This window comes from Canis lupus, chromosome 3 (genome assembly GCF_011100685.1).
Source record: "Canis lupus familiaris isolate Mischka breed German Shepherd chromosome 3, alternate assembly UU_Cfam_GSD_1.0, whole genome shotgun sequence".
NCBI lineage: Eukaryota > Metazoa > Chordata > Mammalia > Carnivora > Canidae > Canis > Canis lupus.
This window is the reverse complement of record NC_049224.1, coordinates 55,083,284-55,100,584: the sequence shown is the minus strand read 5'-3', so window position 1 is coordinate 55,100,584 and position 17,301 is coordinate 55,083,284. Positions and strand designations below refer to the sequence as shown.

The following is a 17,301-nucleotide window of genomic DNA, read 5'->3' as shown; positions in this document are numbered from 1 at the left end:
AGAGATCAGCAAAACTGACAAGCTTTTACTGGCCAAGAGAAAAATAGAGAAGACTCACAGCACTAGAATCAGAAATGAAAGAAGGGACATTATTATCAACCTTACAGAAATAAAAATAATTTAAAAGAATACTATGAACAATTGTATTCCAAAAATTAGGTAAGTTAAATGAAATGGACAAATTCTTGGAAGAATCCAAACTATCAAAATGATTCAAGAAGAAATTGACAATGTGGATGGGCCTATAATAAATAAAGAGACTGAATTAATGATAAGGAAAAAAAGGGACGCCTGGGTGGTTCAGGGGTTGAGCATCTGCCTTTAGTTCAGGGCATGATCCTGGAATCCTGGGATCAAGTCCCGCATCAGGCTCCTTGCAGGGAGCCTGCTTCTCCCTCTGTGTGTGTCTCTGCCTCTCTCTGTGTGTCTTTCATTAATAAATAAATAAATAAATAAATAAATAAATAAATAAATACTTTAAAAAATAATAATAAGGAAAAAAAACTCAAAATGAAAGCCCAGATAACTTCACTGGTGAATTACCAAACTTGTAAAGAGGAATTAATGCCAGTCCTTCAGAAGTTCTTTATATATATATATATATATATATATATATATATATATATATATATATCAAGTTCTTCCAAAATATAGAAGAGAAGGAATATTTCCCAACTTATTCTATGAGGCTACATCTTCCTGACACCAAAACCAGACAAAGACATTACAAGAAAAGAAAGTTACAGGCTAATATTTCTTAGGAATATGAATGCAGAATTCCTTTAAAAATGTCAACAAACTGAATCCAGTAATATATATATATATATATATATATATATATATATATATATATATTAAACACTATGTCTAAGTGCAATTTATCCCAAGAATGTAAGGTTGGCTTGACCTCAGAGTTGGCAGTGAGTTCTTAGATATGACACCAAAAGCACAAGTAACAAAAGAAAAAATAAAATAGGCTTCCTCAAAAGTAAAAACTTTTGTGCTTCAAAGGACACCATCAATAAAGATGAGAGTGCCTGGCTGGCTTCGTTGGTAGAGTGTGCGACTCTTGGTCTAGGGATTGTGAGTTTGAGTCCCACGTTGAGTGTAGAGCCTACTTTAAAAATGTTTTTTAATTTATAAAAAGCAATGAAATAGACAGTCTACAAGATGGGAGAAAATATTTGCAAATTATGTATCTGATAATGGACTAGTCTCTAGAATATGTAAAGAAATCTTACAAATAACCCCGTTAAAAATAGGCAGACTATTGAATTGACATTTCTCAAAAAAAAAGATATACAAATGGCCAACAAATGTGTGAAAAAATACCTGCCATCAGTATTCATCAGGGAGATGCAAATCAAAACCACAATGACATACTATTTCACACCCTCCAAGATGGCTATAATAAAAAAAAATCAGATAATAACAAGTGTTGACAGGGGTGTGGTGAAATCAGAGCCTTCATACACTGCTAGTAGGAATGTAAAATGGCACAGCCACTTTGGAAAACAGCTGGGTAGTTCCTCAGAAAATTAAATGTAGAGTTACCCTGTGACCCAGCAACCCCACTCCTAGGTATATACCCAAGAGAGATGAAAAAGATGAAAACATATACACACACAAAACTTGTACATAAACATTTTAGCAGCATTACTTATAGTAGTAGTCAAAAAGTGAAAACAATCGAAATGGAAAGGGAAACATGCAGGGGTGCCTGGATGGTGCTGTCAGTTGAGCATCCAACTCTTAGTTTGGGCTCAGGTCGTGATCTCAGGGTCGTAAGATAGAGCCCTGCATTGTGCTCCACACTCAGTGGGGAATCTGCTTAAGTTTTTATCTCCCTCTGCCTCTTCCTGCCTCTCTCTCTCTCTCTCTCTCTCTCAAATAAATACATCTTTAAAAAAAGGAAAAAGGAAATGTGTAAATAGGCTGATGAATGGATAAAAAAATATGATATACCCATACAAGGGAATATTATCTCGCTCTAAAAAAGGAAAGAAGTACTGACCCGCACTATAACATGGATGAATCTTGAAAACATGCTATGAAAGAAGCCAATCACAAAAGACAGTATATTATATGATCCCATTTATGATTCCATTATATGAATCCAGTATATTGTATGATCCCATTTATAAATCAATAGAGACAGAAAGTAGATTACCAGTTGCTTAGGGCTGGTAGAAATGGAGGAATGTGGGTGGTGGTAGCTAAAGAGTGCAGAATTTCTTTGTGATGGAATGAAAATGGTCTAAAATGTTCTGTGGCAATTGTTGCTTGTTTTCGTAAATATACTAAAAATCACTGAATTATACACTTCTGACAGGAGAATTGTATGGTATGTGAATTCAGTATCAGTAACAAATATTATCAGAGGTAATCTAACATAATAGCAATTATGTGCCAAGAAGAAAGCAGGGACTTTGGAATCCAACAGACTGTATAATCCAGGTCCTCCAAGAACCAAGCACCAAACAGGATCAGATACACAAGGATTTTATTAGGTGAAACTCTTATCTGAGATAAAATGGGGAGGAAGATAGGAAAGGCTGAGAGTGCTCTCAGACCATGGTGCAAGTCTGACCCCAAGTGAGGGAGGGTAGGATGGTTTGGAGGAGCCACTCCAGTCTGCCTTGCACCCTAAGAAAGATTCGGCAAGGCTGTCAAGGAGCCCTCCAGTCAAAATCTGCTGTCAGAGGAGTTTTGGGTCAAACAGAAATGGATCTGCCTTAGAATCCCTGCTACACTCTGTCATTGGATGGAAATGCCTATGGGAAGTGTGTCCTCCATGCAATGTGATGATGGATTTCAGAGCACACCTGAACACCTGGTCACCGAAGCTCCTGTAGTTGGGACATCTGTCAGGCACAGTATCGTGGCCACCACACAGACTAAGGTTCAAATATCAGTTCAACAAATTATTGACCATATGACCTTGCTCCAGATACCCTGTGTGAGCCACAGTTTTATCAGCTGCAAAATGGAGATAATAGCAGTGCCTACCACACAGGGTATGCCTCTAAACTGCCGACCATAGAGAAAGCACACAGTAAGTGCTCCATGAGTAATAGCTGCTACTAATGTTGTATTTACTACTTCTACCATTTATTATTTCTTTCTAGATTTGTATACCTCCATTAAGTAGTAAACATCATAGTCTCTATATAATGAATATTGTTTATTTTACTTAATATCATACTGTACATCTTTGCCAAGTTATCATTTGCTCTCCCTAATATTTTAAAGTCTGCATTATATCCTATAGAGTATGGATATCCTAGTTTACTTAACTATTCTCCTAATCACTGGGGCTTTACAATTTAATTTTTTTGCTGTCATAATAATTTTTGTGGGCACCTGGGTGCTCAGTTTGTTGAATGTCCAACTCTTGATTTTGGCTCAGGTCATGCTCTCAGGGTCATGAGATCCAGGCCTGCATGGGGCTCTGCACTGGGCATGGAGCCTACTTAAGATTATCTCTCTCCCTCTCCCCACTCTAAAAAATTTGTGATAGATATTTTTATATAGAAACGTTTTTTCTCCTGTATTGAATATTTCCCTTCAGGGTACTCATGAAGATTACTAACTTAAAGAGGGTGAACATTTTTAAGGCTCCTGATCTGTGTTGTCCCATTTGCTCTCCAGAAAGTTGGGGCTAGTATACATCCCAAACTGCAGCATGTGAGCATACTCACTTTGCTGTACCCTACCCAGTCTTGGGTAACATTCTTATATTTTTAAATATTTGCTCACTGGAAAGGCTAAATGGCATCTTACTTATTTGTTCTCTATTACTCATAAGGATAGACCATTTCCCAAATGTTTTTGCACAAGTGATTATTTTGTGAGTTGTCCTTGCACACTAACTTATTGAGATCTTATTTTTTTTTCTATCAATTTATACTATTTGTTTAGTAATAACTGCCCAAGTCACTTTGCTTTATTTGGCCTCTGTTTATTTGTTTTAATGAAGAGGAAACTATTGAAATTTCTTTGGTAATATCTGGTCCTCTTTAAGCTTAGAAAGTCCCTCCTTCCTGGAGAAAGTAAACCTCTCTTTGTAGATGGTTCAAAGTAAAACCGTAGCTGAGCTGCCTTTTTAAATTAAAAAAGTTTAGAAAACATTTTTTTAAATTGTGAATGAGCGAGACCAATCTAATGACCATGTACTGGGATGGCCTTCTCATGAATGGGGTTGCTCACTCTTTCTGTGTCCTAGACCCCAGGACGCCCAGTGGGAGCTGCGGGGCAGGAACTCTGCAGGTGCAGAGGCGCCATGGACGGGGAGGCTGCAGGGGCACCCGAACTGCGCCCAGCCCGGGCACCCCAGGACTTCCACTTCTACCCCATGGATCTGTATGACCCCGAAGACCGGCTGCACCTCTTCCCGGAAGAACACTTGCAGACAGGGAGAGAAGTGCAGGCCGAGATGACCGGCGAGCCCAAGGGGGCGGCCCCGAGAGACCTGGAGGAGGACGTGGAAGAGCTTGTCCATTTATACGCACTTGGAGACGGCAGCGAGTGGGACGCGGAGCTCGTGGACGGAAGCTCGCCCCATCTGGAGGTTTGGGAGCAGCGGCCGCGCATGGCCGGGGCGCACAGGGACTGGAGTCTGGGTGCCGAGGCCGAGGCCGGGGACCGGGGCTGCGCGGGTTGGGGTGCACCTGCCCCCAGCCGGGACCTGCGAGAAGCCTACAGGTACTCGCATGGCCGGGCCAGCGAGGAGTACGAGTGCTATGTGATCCCCGAGGAGGAGGACGAGGATGAAGCCGCCTTGGTCTTCTGCGTCACTTGCAAAGCTCCGGTGAGGGCATTGGAGGTTTCTGATGAGCACAGAGAGCACGAGGTGACCCCACTCAGCAAGGCCCTGGAAAGCGCCAAGGTAAATAAATGTTCTGTCTGTAGCACATATATATCTCAGGTAGGCAAGCAGAGAATGAATGGAAATGCCTTCTACAGAAGAGAGAATAGAACACTAATGTCTCCTTGCTAACCTCTGTTTGCTAGGATGAAATTCACAAAAACATGTTCAAATTGGAAAAGCAGATCATCGAGATGGAGAATTTTGCAAATCACTTGGAAGAGGTTTTCATCACTGTGGAGGTAAGAGCAGGTGATGGACCCATCAGTCACACGCTGGCTTCCGCAGGTGGTGGAGTCTGTAGCTGTTGTCAGGTGTGGGTTAGAGACTGCCTCCCTACTGCCCTAGTAGGGGACCTTAGGAGGATCTATCTTCTGGAACCAGGTACCTGTCCACATTCTCTCCTGAACTGGAAGCTTCTCTGTCTTTCTAGCCTCAGCCCTACTGCCAGGTGGGGCTCTTGCACGGCCCAGGCTTGACAGGGCCCTGCAAGGCAGCCATCCTTCCTTGTTCCTTTCCCCAGCTGTCCTCTGTATCTTATCAGATTAATACACATTTGTGCCTGTCACCAAACATGTCACAGCCCTGGGTCAGCCTCTGAGACATGTAGTACCACTGTGATGCCAGCACTCAGCCTCACCATCCAGATAAAGTGCCCCAGGACAGAGAATTGGGAGACTTTCTACCTCCCTTCTCTTCATGCAAGTGCTCCGCTTCTATTAATCTGCAGGAGCATCTCATATGAATTAGCTGAGCCCAGGCCCCTTTCCTGTGAAGCTGGACCTTCTTCACCACCAGTCTTAAGAGGGAGGAGAACTATGGCACAAATCCCTTCTGCAGGGTACAGGGAAGGAACAAGCGAAGGTAGTGGTAGGAATAAGTGTGCCTGGACAGAACTCCCTATACTCCCACTGGCAGTGCATCTCAGATCAAAGTCAATCACCCTCAGGGAAGACTCTGAGTCTTCTCGTTTACACCGACACCAGTGCCATTCTGAGCTAATCTTGTGCACATAGAAGAGGCTCAGCAAATACTCCCTGAATCCTAAGGGCTTCTTCTTTGGAAATGTCTCTGTTATCTGGTGAGGGTGACATCGGTCAGAACCTGCAGAGCTCTCTTGACTTTCCAACCTAAGTAAGAGGACCAGTAGTTGATGGGCTTTAATTAATATTACACATCTGCTGTGCCCCAGGATTAAGTACTGTCACAAGTCTCCCCCTGTCATCCTGCACTCCCATCCATTAGGCAGTGCCATCTGGCCACAACCCTTCCTCCCCTGGGTGAGGGTTGCAAAATGCTGCCAGGAGAGAAAGCAGTGCTTCTCATTGAGATTATCCCAGGGGTTCTAGCTGCAGACTCCTCTTCCTAGCTCCTGCTGTGCACACCCCCGGCATCCTGGCAGAAGAAGCTAAGACCAGGGAGGTGACTAAGATATCTCTGGGTGGATACGTTTTCATGCCCCAAATGGTTCTGTTGCCAACACACCACATTTCACCAAGCTGATGGCTGAGGTCAACTATCTTGCAGGAGAACTTCGGAAGACAGGAACAAAACTTTGAGTCACATTACAACGAGATCTTAGAAACACTCGCTCAAAAATATGAAGAAAAAATACAAGCTCTAGGGGAGAAAAAGAAAGCAAAGTTGGAAACCTTGTATGGACAGCTGGTCAGCTGTGGGGAAAACCTCGACACCTGCAAGGAACTCATGGAAAACATAGAGGAGATGTGCCATGAGGAGAAGGTTGACTTCATCAAGGTCAGTCATGAGGTGACATGAGGTCAGGAACCCAAGTCACAGTATGGCTAGGACAGGTTAGAGCAGCCCGTCTCTGCCTGGAGACCTTGCAGTTGACTGCTGTGGGCAGCATCCATCTGATTGCTGGATGTTCATGATGGCAAGGTGGTCTCCCGTGTCCCTGCGCAGCTTTGCCACGAGAGGCTGAGCCGACTGGGACATGACTGACCCCTCCCCTGCACCATTACTGAAGCCTCCAGGGGGCTCAGCCCCTCTGTACTAGAGATCTGTCTCCTCACCCAGGAATTGAGCAACATCAGCACTCAAGAGTTTTCTTGTCCACCCTAGGTGGCCTCTCAGAGCCTGGCGGCGGGGGGTGGTGGTATGTGTGTCCAGGCTAAAAAGGCACCTCTGACTCTCCAGTTATAAGGGCACCAATTTGAAATTTTTATAAATTCAAACATGCCACCCTCAAAGTCCATTTCTTAATTTCTTTGAAATCCAGTTAGATCTGACCTCAAGGCCCCAGGCTGCTGGGCTGTGGGAATTTTAATCTCAGTCAGAGGTGGGGTCCCCTTTCTTCACAAGGACCCACAGGAATATGGGACAGTTGTGGTGTCAGGGATGTGAGGGAGGGGCCTTCAGCCACCAGAGCTCCCCCAGTTGCCAAATATGGCCTGCACTCTGCCCCTGCCCACAGTGGTGCCTCAGAACCCAGCAGCACTTCCTTCCTGCCATGCCTGGGACAAGGGACCCACAACAGAAGCTGAAAAGCAAGTGGGGAGGTACCATTAGAGCCCCCAACATGCAGACGTTTTGAACCACTGGCCCCACAATATCACTGTATCTCAGAGACATAATCCCGAATGTGTAGAAAGCGATATGAGCAAAAACGTTCTCACTGGTATTGGAAATGATGAGACCTTAGAAACAGCCAAAATGTCCATTAACAGAGGAATGGTTCAATAAACAATGGAGTTCCCTTTCAATGGATGGTTACTCAGTCTTTCAAACTGATTGTGTGAAACAGCACCTGTAGTGGGAGCACTCACGCAGCTCATGGGGAGGAGCTGGGAGAGGAGTATGGAGCCAGTGCTCGGCTTGGCACAATGATCTTGCTAGAGTGGGGGCTATGGCTGCTCAGTTTTAAGATGTGTTTTTATCATTATATACTTTGAAAAGGAAATTCATTTCCAAAATTGGTTTAATATTTTCTCCTTTTCCTCCTCCTTTTTAGGACGCCGTGGCCATGGCTGACAGGTAATACTTTTGTCCTGAAATATATATATATATATATATATATATATATATATATATATATATATATATTTTTTTTTTTTTTAAAGATTTATTTATTCATGATAGACACAGAGAGAGGGGGGCGGGCAGAGACACTGGAGGGAGAAGCAGGCTCCATGCCAGGAGCCCGACGCGGGACCCGATCCCGGGACTCCAGGATCGCGCCCTGGGCCAAAGGCAGGCACCAAACCACCGAGCCACCCAGGGATCCCCCTTGAAATATATTTTCTTATACTGTTTGTTCTCCTCTAGTCTTCCAAATAGATTTGGTTCCACTTGGGTATATGATCCCAGTTTCAGCTTTTGTGTCTGCCCAGAAGATCTGATAGCACTGGCTTTGGAGGGATGATGGGGGTCACAAGGACCCGCTAGTACCAAATCTCAAGATCCCAGGGCTAGAAGCAAGAGGCCCAGCCAGCAAGCCCGAGGTCAGGTCTCCTCCATGAGCCCCTCCTTTCACCAGGAGGAGCCAGGATCCAGTGTCTCCAGCACCCACCCCCAAGCTGTGCCAAGATCCAGACTATGTACCACAGAAAATACACACATTGTAGAATCAGACAGGAGTTCAAATCCTGCTACCCCGATGTCCCTGGGCTAGTCCAGCCAGTCTAAAATCCACCTTCCTTATCTGCAGACAGGATAGTTTTATGGGAATTAAAGGAGGCAGTGTCTGTAAAGCAATGCTGAAACTTGATAATATAAGGATTAAGAGAACTGGGTAAAGACACACCTGGTTTCAAATTCTGCCCCTGCGACTTACAAACCCCATGACTGCCAAGAGGCAAGAAAATTCAGAGAACCCGTCCACTGTCAGCAGGTGGAGTACCCTTGGCCCCATGGAGAAGAAACCCCAGAGTCTGTACATCATGGGGCCTAGGGTGGCCTGGGGGTGGGAGCCTCCAGGTCAGCACCCAAAAGGTCTTCCAGGGGGCACAGATGTGGAACTCTTAGGTGCGTGCCCCCCAAAATGACCCCACCTTTTCCCCTCCCATCAAATGCAGAAATCAATCCACCCCATCCCCACTGGAGACCCCCTGGGTCAGTCACCAAAGCAGATGGCAGAAGGCAGCCAGCGGCATGTTCAAATAAAGAAAGAAAAATTCAGCAAAGAGGCCCTTCGCACCTATTACCAGTCATCCAGCTCCTTAGACATACCCCCAGGAGTACACCCCTTTGTTCTTATCAGTGTGTCTTTTTATACCAACAGACTTGGAAAATTCTTGAATACAGAAACAGATGTGGAAATCTCTGCACAGCCCGACTTTGAAGATCAGACCTTGGACTTCTCTGACGTAGAGCAGCTGATGGGCTCCATTAACACCATCCCAGGTGCACGTTTACCCTGTGTGTGCACCTCACAGAAAGTTCAAGTTCCCTGAGCTTTGATAGTTAAAAACATCATAAAGATTTAAGAGCAAAGTTTTTTTTTTTCATTCAAATTTCATGTCTTTATGGCTTGTACGAGTGAGAATAGAGGCTGACCTCCCTCTGGGGTAAGTACCCACCTCACTTCCAGGGAGTCAACCAACATTTGGCCCCAGGCAGCCTTGAAATACTTTTTGTTTATAGGCTGCCCAGATTCATAAACACCTGTTCTGCCTGAGTCACTCCAAGTGAGCAGCCTGAAGTTTATTTACTTAAATAGCACAGCAGCTAGGAAGTGAGCTTTGGGATCCTGTGGAGCTGGTGAGAATCCCAGGCCTGCCACTTCATAGCTGTGTGACTCTGGACAACTTACCTAACTTCTCTGAGTCTTGATTTCCTTGTCTGCAAAATGAACATAATAATGCCTCCTGGGATATGGTAAGAATTACATGAGGTAATACATGTATGGCATGTCACATGGTACCAGAAAGCTCCTAAAAATATCATTGTGATTATTTATTTCTAAGAATAATCCTGTATTCAGGGTTTTGGTTTTATTTTTCTTTTTTTTTTCTTGGCTGCACACCTCTTTCTCACCAACACCCAATTACATCGTAAAAATATTGTGTATATCATTTAGATTTTTCCTTTGCACAGGTTTTTAAAATTTTTTATTTTTTTTTAATTTTTAAAAAATTTTTTTATTTATTCATGAGAAACTCACGGAGAGAGGTGGAGACACAGGCAGAGGGAGAAGCAGGCTCCATGCAGGGAGCCTGATGTGGGACTCGATCCCGGGTCTCCAGGATCACGCCTGGGCCAAAGGCAGGTGCTAAACCATTGAGCCACCCAGGGATCCCCTGCACAAGTTTTTTAAAATAAAAAGGGAATTCTTCTGTTTTGCAACCTTATTTTATCAAAACAATTATGATTAATATTTTCTTGTACTGATCTATAACATCATTTTAATATATACATTAATTTGTTTACTTAATCCTCAACTGGATGGGATACTGGACATCCATTCTTAGACTCATGGTTCAAGGGATGATTTCTTTTTCTTCCTCTAAGTAATTTATACATATAAATAAAATTTAAGTTCAATTTGCCAACATACAGTGTAACACCAGTGCTCATCTCATCATGTGCCCTCCTTAATATGCATCACCCAGCTACCCCATCCCCCCACCCACCTTTCCTTCTGCAACCCTTTGTTTCCCAGAGTTAGGAGTCTCTCATGGTTTGTCTTCCTCTCTAATTTTTTTCCACTCAGTTTCCCTCCTTTCCCTTATGGTCCCTTCACTATTTCTTATATTCCACATATGAGTGAAACCATATTATAATTGTTTTCTCTGATTGATTTCACTCAGCATAACACCCTCCAGTTCCATCCATGTCAAAGTAAATGATAGGTATTCATCCTTTCTAATGGCTGAGTAATAGTCCATTGTATCTATATACCACATCTTTATCCATTCATCTGTCGAAGGACATCATGGCTCCTCTCACAATTTGGCTATTGTGGACATTGCTGCTATGAACATTGGGGTGCAGGTGTCCCTTTGTTTCACTACATCTGTATCTTTGGGGCAAATACCCAGTAGTGCAATTGCTGGGTCATAGGATAGTTCTATTTTTAACTTCTTGAGGAACTTCCATCCTGTTTTCCAGAGTGGTTGTACCAGCTGGCATTCCCACCAACAATCCAAGAGAGTTCCCCTTTCTCCACATCCTCACCAACATTTGTTGTTTCCTGTCTTGTTAATTTTACCCATTCTCACCGGGGTAAAGTGGTATCTCATTGTGGTTTTGATTTGTGTTTTTCAAGGGGTAATTTCACTGAGCTATGATGAGCTTTCCCATCCTAGGGATGGTGCTGCCCAAATAATCAGGCCCAAACATTTGGAAGGAAAGGCAGTATCACCCATGTCAGAGTTTGAAAAACATTGACACTTCTCTTCACCCCCAAGTCCAGGTTCCATGCAGACTACCACCCTCCCGCCTGCATTCGGAGCCTCCTTTGTGGAGTACCTACCCCAGGGCCACCCCTCTTCTTACTGAAGCTCCTGATGTTCTTGCTGCGGGGCCATTCCTTGCAGGGTATAGAAGGACACATGCTGTGTATCCCGGACTTTGTCATTTGGGGATACGGGTTCTTCCTCCTCCTCCTCTCCTTTGTCACGTTAGGACCTTCCAGCCCCTGACCAGGGAAGAAAGGCTGAGCAGTGGCTAAGTAAACTCTTTTGAGTTTGGTCATGCTCTTACCTGGACTGAGCAATGTCAGAATTGGAAGCTAAGGTGGTCGTACAAAGGCTGGGTTGGAGGGAAGAATCATGGAGGGAAACAAGCAGTGCTTCCTACATATGTGTCAGTCTGGAGAGTGGGAAGACAGAAGTATCAACCTCCAGAGAACAAAAGAATCAACGCAGTTGCTGGAGTCTGATGATAATGGTTCCCAAAAGCACAATTTCACCCAACCCAGTCTTCTCTCATTATAACAAAGACATGGCTGTTGGATGGGTCCCCCAAGGAAAACAGAGCTTCCCTGTTGAAGGCTTCTCGGACTCCTTGGTTCACTTCAGGGCTGCAGATAGCACTGCTGTGGTCCTGGCTGTCTTCCATCTTTGGATGATGTAGAAGGGGCCAAAGGACCCATACCTAGGGCAGGTCCGGCAAACCACAATACAGCCCAAGCTGGAGGGGATTTGTCACCAACCCCTTCTCCCCAAGCTTGCGTGGATTTGTCAGAGCAAGAATGGACATGCTGGTTGTTGCTTGCAGACTCAAGGTTGAGGGGTTTGGCTTTCCTGACCTTGTCCAATCTGGGCTGCTGCTTCCACTTCCAAAGCCTGTAGGTGTGTGTGTCGGGGGGGGGGGTGCAATAGTCCTATGACAGGGGTCACGCCCATCCCACACCTCTACAAGGCTTCTCACTTGTGTTTGTCTTTCTCTATTGTCTTCATCTAGCTCCTTCTGCTCCAGTGATAAACCCACAGACCCCTAACTCAGCCACGGGATCCTCTGTCCGTGTGTGCTGGAGCTTATACTCTGATGACACCGTGGAGAGCTATCAGCTGTCCTATCGGCCAATGCAGGACAGCTTACCTGGGAAGGACCCAGAAGGTGAGGCTCTGCTAAGAACACACTAGTGCTCTGGAATGGCTGAGGGCCCTCAGAGGTTAGGGCCCTGCCTTCCTAGCACTCAGAAGGGCGGAGGTGGGATGCATCTGCGCATCCAGCTCCTTGGAGCTGTCATGATCCAGGAGCTACTCAGAGGACAGGATGCAGGCAGGTGAGCGTGACAGAAAGGGTGAGAAAGGCAAATTGGGGCCTGGCTGGGAGAGTCACAAGGCCAGGCTAAGGTGTCTGGAGTGTAGATAGAGCTGTCAGGTCAGAGTTGCCCTTGGGATGAAGTCCTGGATGCCCTGGATGCCCTGTGTGCACGAAGGGTGGGGATGCCTCTCCTGGAGGAGGCCCAATTGGGCTGTCTGGGTTCCAGTGGGCCTAGCATGTGAGGGGAGGGGAGGCTGGCTCTTCTCAGAGCAACCCTGTGCTGGTAGAAACTGGAGGGGTAGCATGGAGACCCCCATGAAGGGTGAGGGGGCCTCTGCAGCCTGGAAGGGCCACTGCTGCTCAGATTCACATTCCCAGGTTGAGCAACCTCCTGGGAATGGACCCTCACCTCCCAGTGGGCAGCCCATCCTCCTCCCCGGGAAATGGAGCTGGCTGGTGTGGGGCTAGGCCCGGGGTAGTTGCCTCCCTCCACCCCACATAACAGATAAGCCATGTGTCTGTTGAGAAGAGAGGCCCAGACAGTGGAGGAGCCCTAGTTGAGTGCCTGAAGGAATTCCAGGACCAAGGCTAGCCTGGCAAGACCTGTCCCGTGGCAATGGAGGCAGAGTGAGATTGGTGGCAGGGCCTTAGGGATTTCCACTTTATGAATACAGAGACTGAGACCCCGGAGAGAAGCAAGCTGTCCATGGGGACACATGGGTGATAGCAGAACCAGGACAAGAATCAAGTCTGCAGGCTCCCTGTAGAGAGGTTTTGTTTTTTTTTTTTTTAAGATTTTATTTATTTATTCATGATAGGCAGAGAGAGAGAGAGAGAGAGAGAGAGAGGCAGAGGGAGAAGCAGGCTTCATGCCAGGAGCCCAACGCGGGACTCAATCCCGGGACTCCAGGATCGCGCCCTGGGCCAAAGGCAGGCGCCAAACCGCTGAGCCACCCAGGGATCCCCCCTGTACAGAGCTTTGCTCGCTGTACCAGGCCAGGCAGGTGAAGGGGTCAAAGTGCTGAAAGTGAGGACTGTTTTTCTGCCCAGGATGTAGGAAGGAACGGGAATTCTTAAGGAAAGTAAGTCTAACTGATGCTGAGTGAGGTCGGGATAAGGTGAACAGATGGTGAGGGTGGTCTGAACAAAGACTAAAGTTAGGGTATAGTGGGGAAAGAGGAAGACTTGGAACAGGAGATCAGAGACCAAGAAGCCAGACCTGACTGAGCCCAACTCTTGTCGTGAATTGACCCTGCTGGCACTCTATGAAGATACACAGAGGAAGCCAGGATATTTGGGCTGTGTCATGACCATCTGTGAAGACCTTTTTAATGGACCACTTTGCAATAAAAGAACTGTTATCAGAGGGTGGATTAATGACATATCACTGCCTTCCAAGAATCTGGGGAGGTTTGGAGGTATAGCAGTTAGAACACCTTAGCCCACTCTACTGTATGCATCTATATAGAACTTATTGCTTAACATGACAAACATAAACTGTTTCTTATAATTCTGTGAGTTAGCTGTCCATTCTTCTGGTCTGGGCTTGAGTAGGGCTGGATGGTCTAGGATAGCCTCACTTACAAATCTGGGGACTTGGCTGGGATGGATGAGATGACCTGGATGTCTGGGGCCCTCTGTCCACCTGGTCTCATTGTCCAGAAGGCTGGCTTGGGCCTGTTCACATGGAAATGGATGTGTTCTCAGCAGCAAAAAGACAAGCGCCTGCTCACAGGCATTCCCCAAGCCTCTGCTAGCATCCTGTTTGCTGCTGTCCCATCGGCTACAGCAAGTCATATGGCTGAGCCCATCAAGGGAGGGCAAGAAAAAATGAACCTCTTGAAAGAGTAGGGAGTCAAACTGCAGTGGAGTGCACGTGTAGGGGTGGGAGGAATCTGTGGCCAATTTTGTAATCTACTACAGGGAGATTCAGCACAACTCATTTGGAGCTATTGGCCTATTTTTAGGGTTGAATCATGTCCCTTTTTTTTTCCCCCAGAGTTTACAATGACTGTCAAAGAAACATATTGCTCAGTGACAAATCTTATGCCAAATACCCAGTATGAATTTTGGGTCACAGCTCAGAACAGGACTGGCCCCAGCCCTGCCAGCGAGTGTGTGGTGTACATGACAGGTAATTGGGGTCACTTGTTTCTGGAGCAGGACCTTCATTCCAGGGGGACACAGGAGTCACAGCTTTCTAGATGTGGCAAGACCCTCGATCTTATTTGGCAGGGCAGGAATAGCTGTATATTTTCTTTCATGCAATACATGCAATCTGTATTCCGAGGATGGAAGGGACATTCGCTCAGAGTTGGTCTCAAAATATCAAAAAAGCCCTGCTCCTAATCGCAGGGCCATAGAACCCTTTAGCCACCTTCTGCTCCAGGAACATGGGAAGGGGATTCTCTGTGTCTTTGTCCATTTGGGCGGCCGTAACAGAACACCACAGACAGAGTGGCTTATAACTGACACATGTTTATTTCTCTCAGTTGTGGAGGCTGGAAGGTCCAAGATCAAGGTGTTGGCATATTCAGTGTCTGATGAGAAGCCTTCCTGGTTTGGAGATGGTGGGCTGTGTTCCAGCTGTGTCCTCACACAGCAGAAAGGGGCCACAGAGCTCTTTCATTCTCTTTTATAAAAGACGTCCTCCCTCTCCTCTCCCAGAGATCCCACACACCATAATGTGGGGAAGTAGGTTTTCAGCACATGAATTTGGCGGGAGGAGGGAGGGGGGCACAGAGCCTCTGTCTGTTGCACCTGCTTTGCTTTTTCTTGCACTGAATCTCTTCTGTGCAAGGACAGTGGCCATGCTGTGTGGCCCCGTGCCGGACACATGGCTGTCTTCCTCTCCCTTTGTCCTGTACCTAGCGCCTTCCCCGCCCATCATAAAAAGCAAAGAGATACAGAGCTGCGAGGAGGCAGCGCTGATTTGCTGGGAGTCCGGAAACCTGAATCCCGTGGACTCTTACACAGTGGAACTGACCCAGGCAGAAACGCCTGAACCCTCAGGTGTAACCGAGTGAGTCACGGGGGGATGTTTGCTGGGAGCAAGAGGCCTTGACACCTCATATGGTGACCCAGCTCAGGCAATGCATGGGGCCTAGAGTAGAGGTCGGTGGTTGGAGTTTGGGGCACATGGGAACCTTAATTTGGGGCTGCTTCGATTTCATGAGAAGTTGCTGGAATGTTATTACTGAAGGCACATGTCAGGTAAATAAATGGTTTAAGTGTCGGGTTGGCTTTCTCAGCCCAACAACGATTTACAGTTCATTATTCCTAAAAGTATTGTGGGTGTAGGTGGTGCTGTGTCCTGTGCTGGGGTCCCCCACAGAGCTGGCCATCAAGCGGGGGCAAATAGAAAAACAAGAAAACAAGCAAGCGTATGGGGGTGCTGGAGAAACCGAAAGAACCACCAGGCTGGAATTTACAGGAGAGGGAGAGCATCCTGAGGCAAAACGAGAGGTTAGAGTTCAGCGTACAAAGAACCTCATGTCTATGGAGGAAGGCCGTCGGAAGGCTCATATCGCCCCAGGCTGGTGGAGCTGAACGTGTTCACAGGCGGATGAGGGCTGGACTCAGCACGCACAGGGTGCCCGCAGATCCCACAAGCATGCAGCTGTGTGCAGTGGGGGACAAATGGACGCACCTCTGGTTCACTACTGGGCAGTCCTGGAATTTGTGGAAAGGGAATGAACCATCCGGGCAGCCCAGGACCAGCCACCACCACCAGGGCTCTGGAGAGAGGGAGGAGGCAGGGTTGGTGTCAACTGCTAGGAAGGACGGATTCTTCTATGCTGAATGTAGGCTTGGAGCCTGGCCATCTATCCTGAGCACCCTCTGCTCCTGGTAGAATCCATGCATCCACAGCCACATCAGGGTTACTTCCAGAGATACTCAGGAATGAGGCGGAAGTGGCCCAACAGCTCTGGCCACCTGAATGATCCGGATTTTCTTTGCAATCTGTGCTGATACTTTAGGAGCACCTGACGCCTGGGACCAGCCCATAATGATGGGGGTCACCAGAAGGCTGGTCGGTGACTGAGGTGACCTGGGGTGGTCCCTGTTCTCTAGTACAAACCTAAGCATCTTGAAGAAAAGACAAAATCCCTTCCTAGGCTAGGCCTTTCCTGCATCTGGAGCTCATCTTGTACCAGCTTCTCTTCCCTCTCTGGGTCCAGCCACACTGTCCTATTTTAGTTCTCCTACTTCCCGTGCTCTTTCCTGCCACGTGCTGTGTGACTCCATGTAGGACACTCCTGTCCCCATTTCATCCTAGTTACTTCCAAGTCATTCTCCAGGTCTCAGCTCAGAAGTCACCTCTCCAGCATCATGCACCCTGTGGTATGCCATCACCATGTCACGGTTACCACCTTACATTTTCTCCAGTGATGGCTTGAGGGGTGCCTCTCTACCCATCCAGACTGTAGCTCTGTGAGGGCAAGACTACATTCAGTTTTCCCCAGAGCCTCCCTCTATGGTGCCTGGAGCCTAAGGTGTCTGGTTAATATTAATTGGATGAAGTGTGAAAGTGCCCCTCTGGCCTGGAGCTGCAGCCTTCAGGATGACCTGGACACCCAGGCCTCAGGATGAGGGTGTTGAATTCGTGAACAGGCATCACCCCAAAGTCTTCTCTCTCCCCCTGGGCTGAAATGGGTTTAACAATTGCAGGAATAGTCAGTGGCAATTAGGGGTGTGTATTGTGTGTTGTAGAATTTAAATACATCGGGTTGTTCCCAGGGGGCTTCTGTCTGTTTATA

The 17,301-nt window shown here is 46.6% G+C and overlaps 2 protein-coding genes across 5 annotated transcripts in view; one reads left to right on the top strand and one right to left on the bottom strand.

The window, feature by feature from the left end:
* WHAMM (WASP homolog associated with actin, golgi membranes and microtubules) overlaps positions 1-17,301 on the bottom strand; it is a 69,034-nt gene that overhangs the window by 35,309 nt on the left and 16,424 nt on the right. The window lies entirely within an intron of this gene.
* The window catches only part of FSD2 (fibronectin type III and SPRY domain containing 2), a 41,797-nt gene that overhangs the window by 12,444 nt on the left and 12,052 nt on the right, over positions 1-17,301 (top strand). For both annotated transcript variants that reach the window (XM_038532946.1, XM_038532945.1), the window contains exons 2-9: positions 4,226-4,888; positions 5,014-5,109; positions 6,395-6,625; positions 7,842-7,864; positions 9,111-9,232; positions 12,236-12,391; positions 14,541-14,675; positions 15,413-15,563. In XM_038532946.1, the coding sequence (XP_038388874.1) occupies positions 4,283-4,888; positions 5,014-5,109; positions 6,395-6,625; positions 7,842-7,864; positions 9,111-9,232; positions 12,236-12,391; positions 14,541-14,675; positions 15,413-15,563 (1,520 nt within the window). In that variant the 5' untranslated portion in view covers positions 4,226-4,282. The remainder of the gene's footprint in view (positions 1-4,225; positions 4,889-5,013; positions 5,110-6,394; positions 6,626-7,841; positions 7,865-9,110; positions 9,233-12,235; positions 12,392-14,540; positions 14,676-15,412; positions 15,564-17,301) is intronic.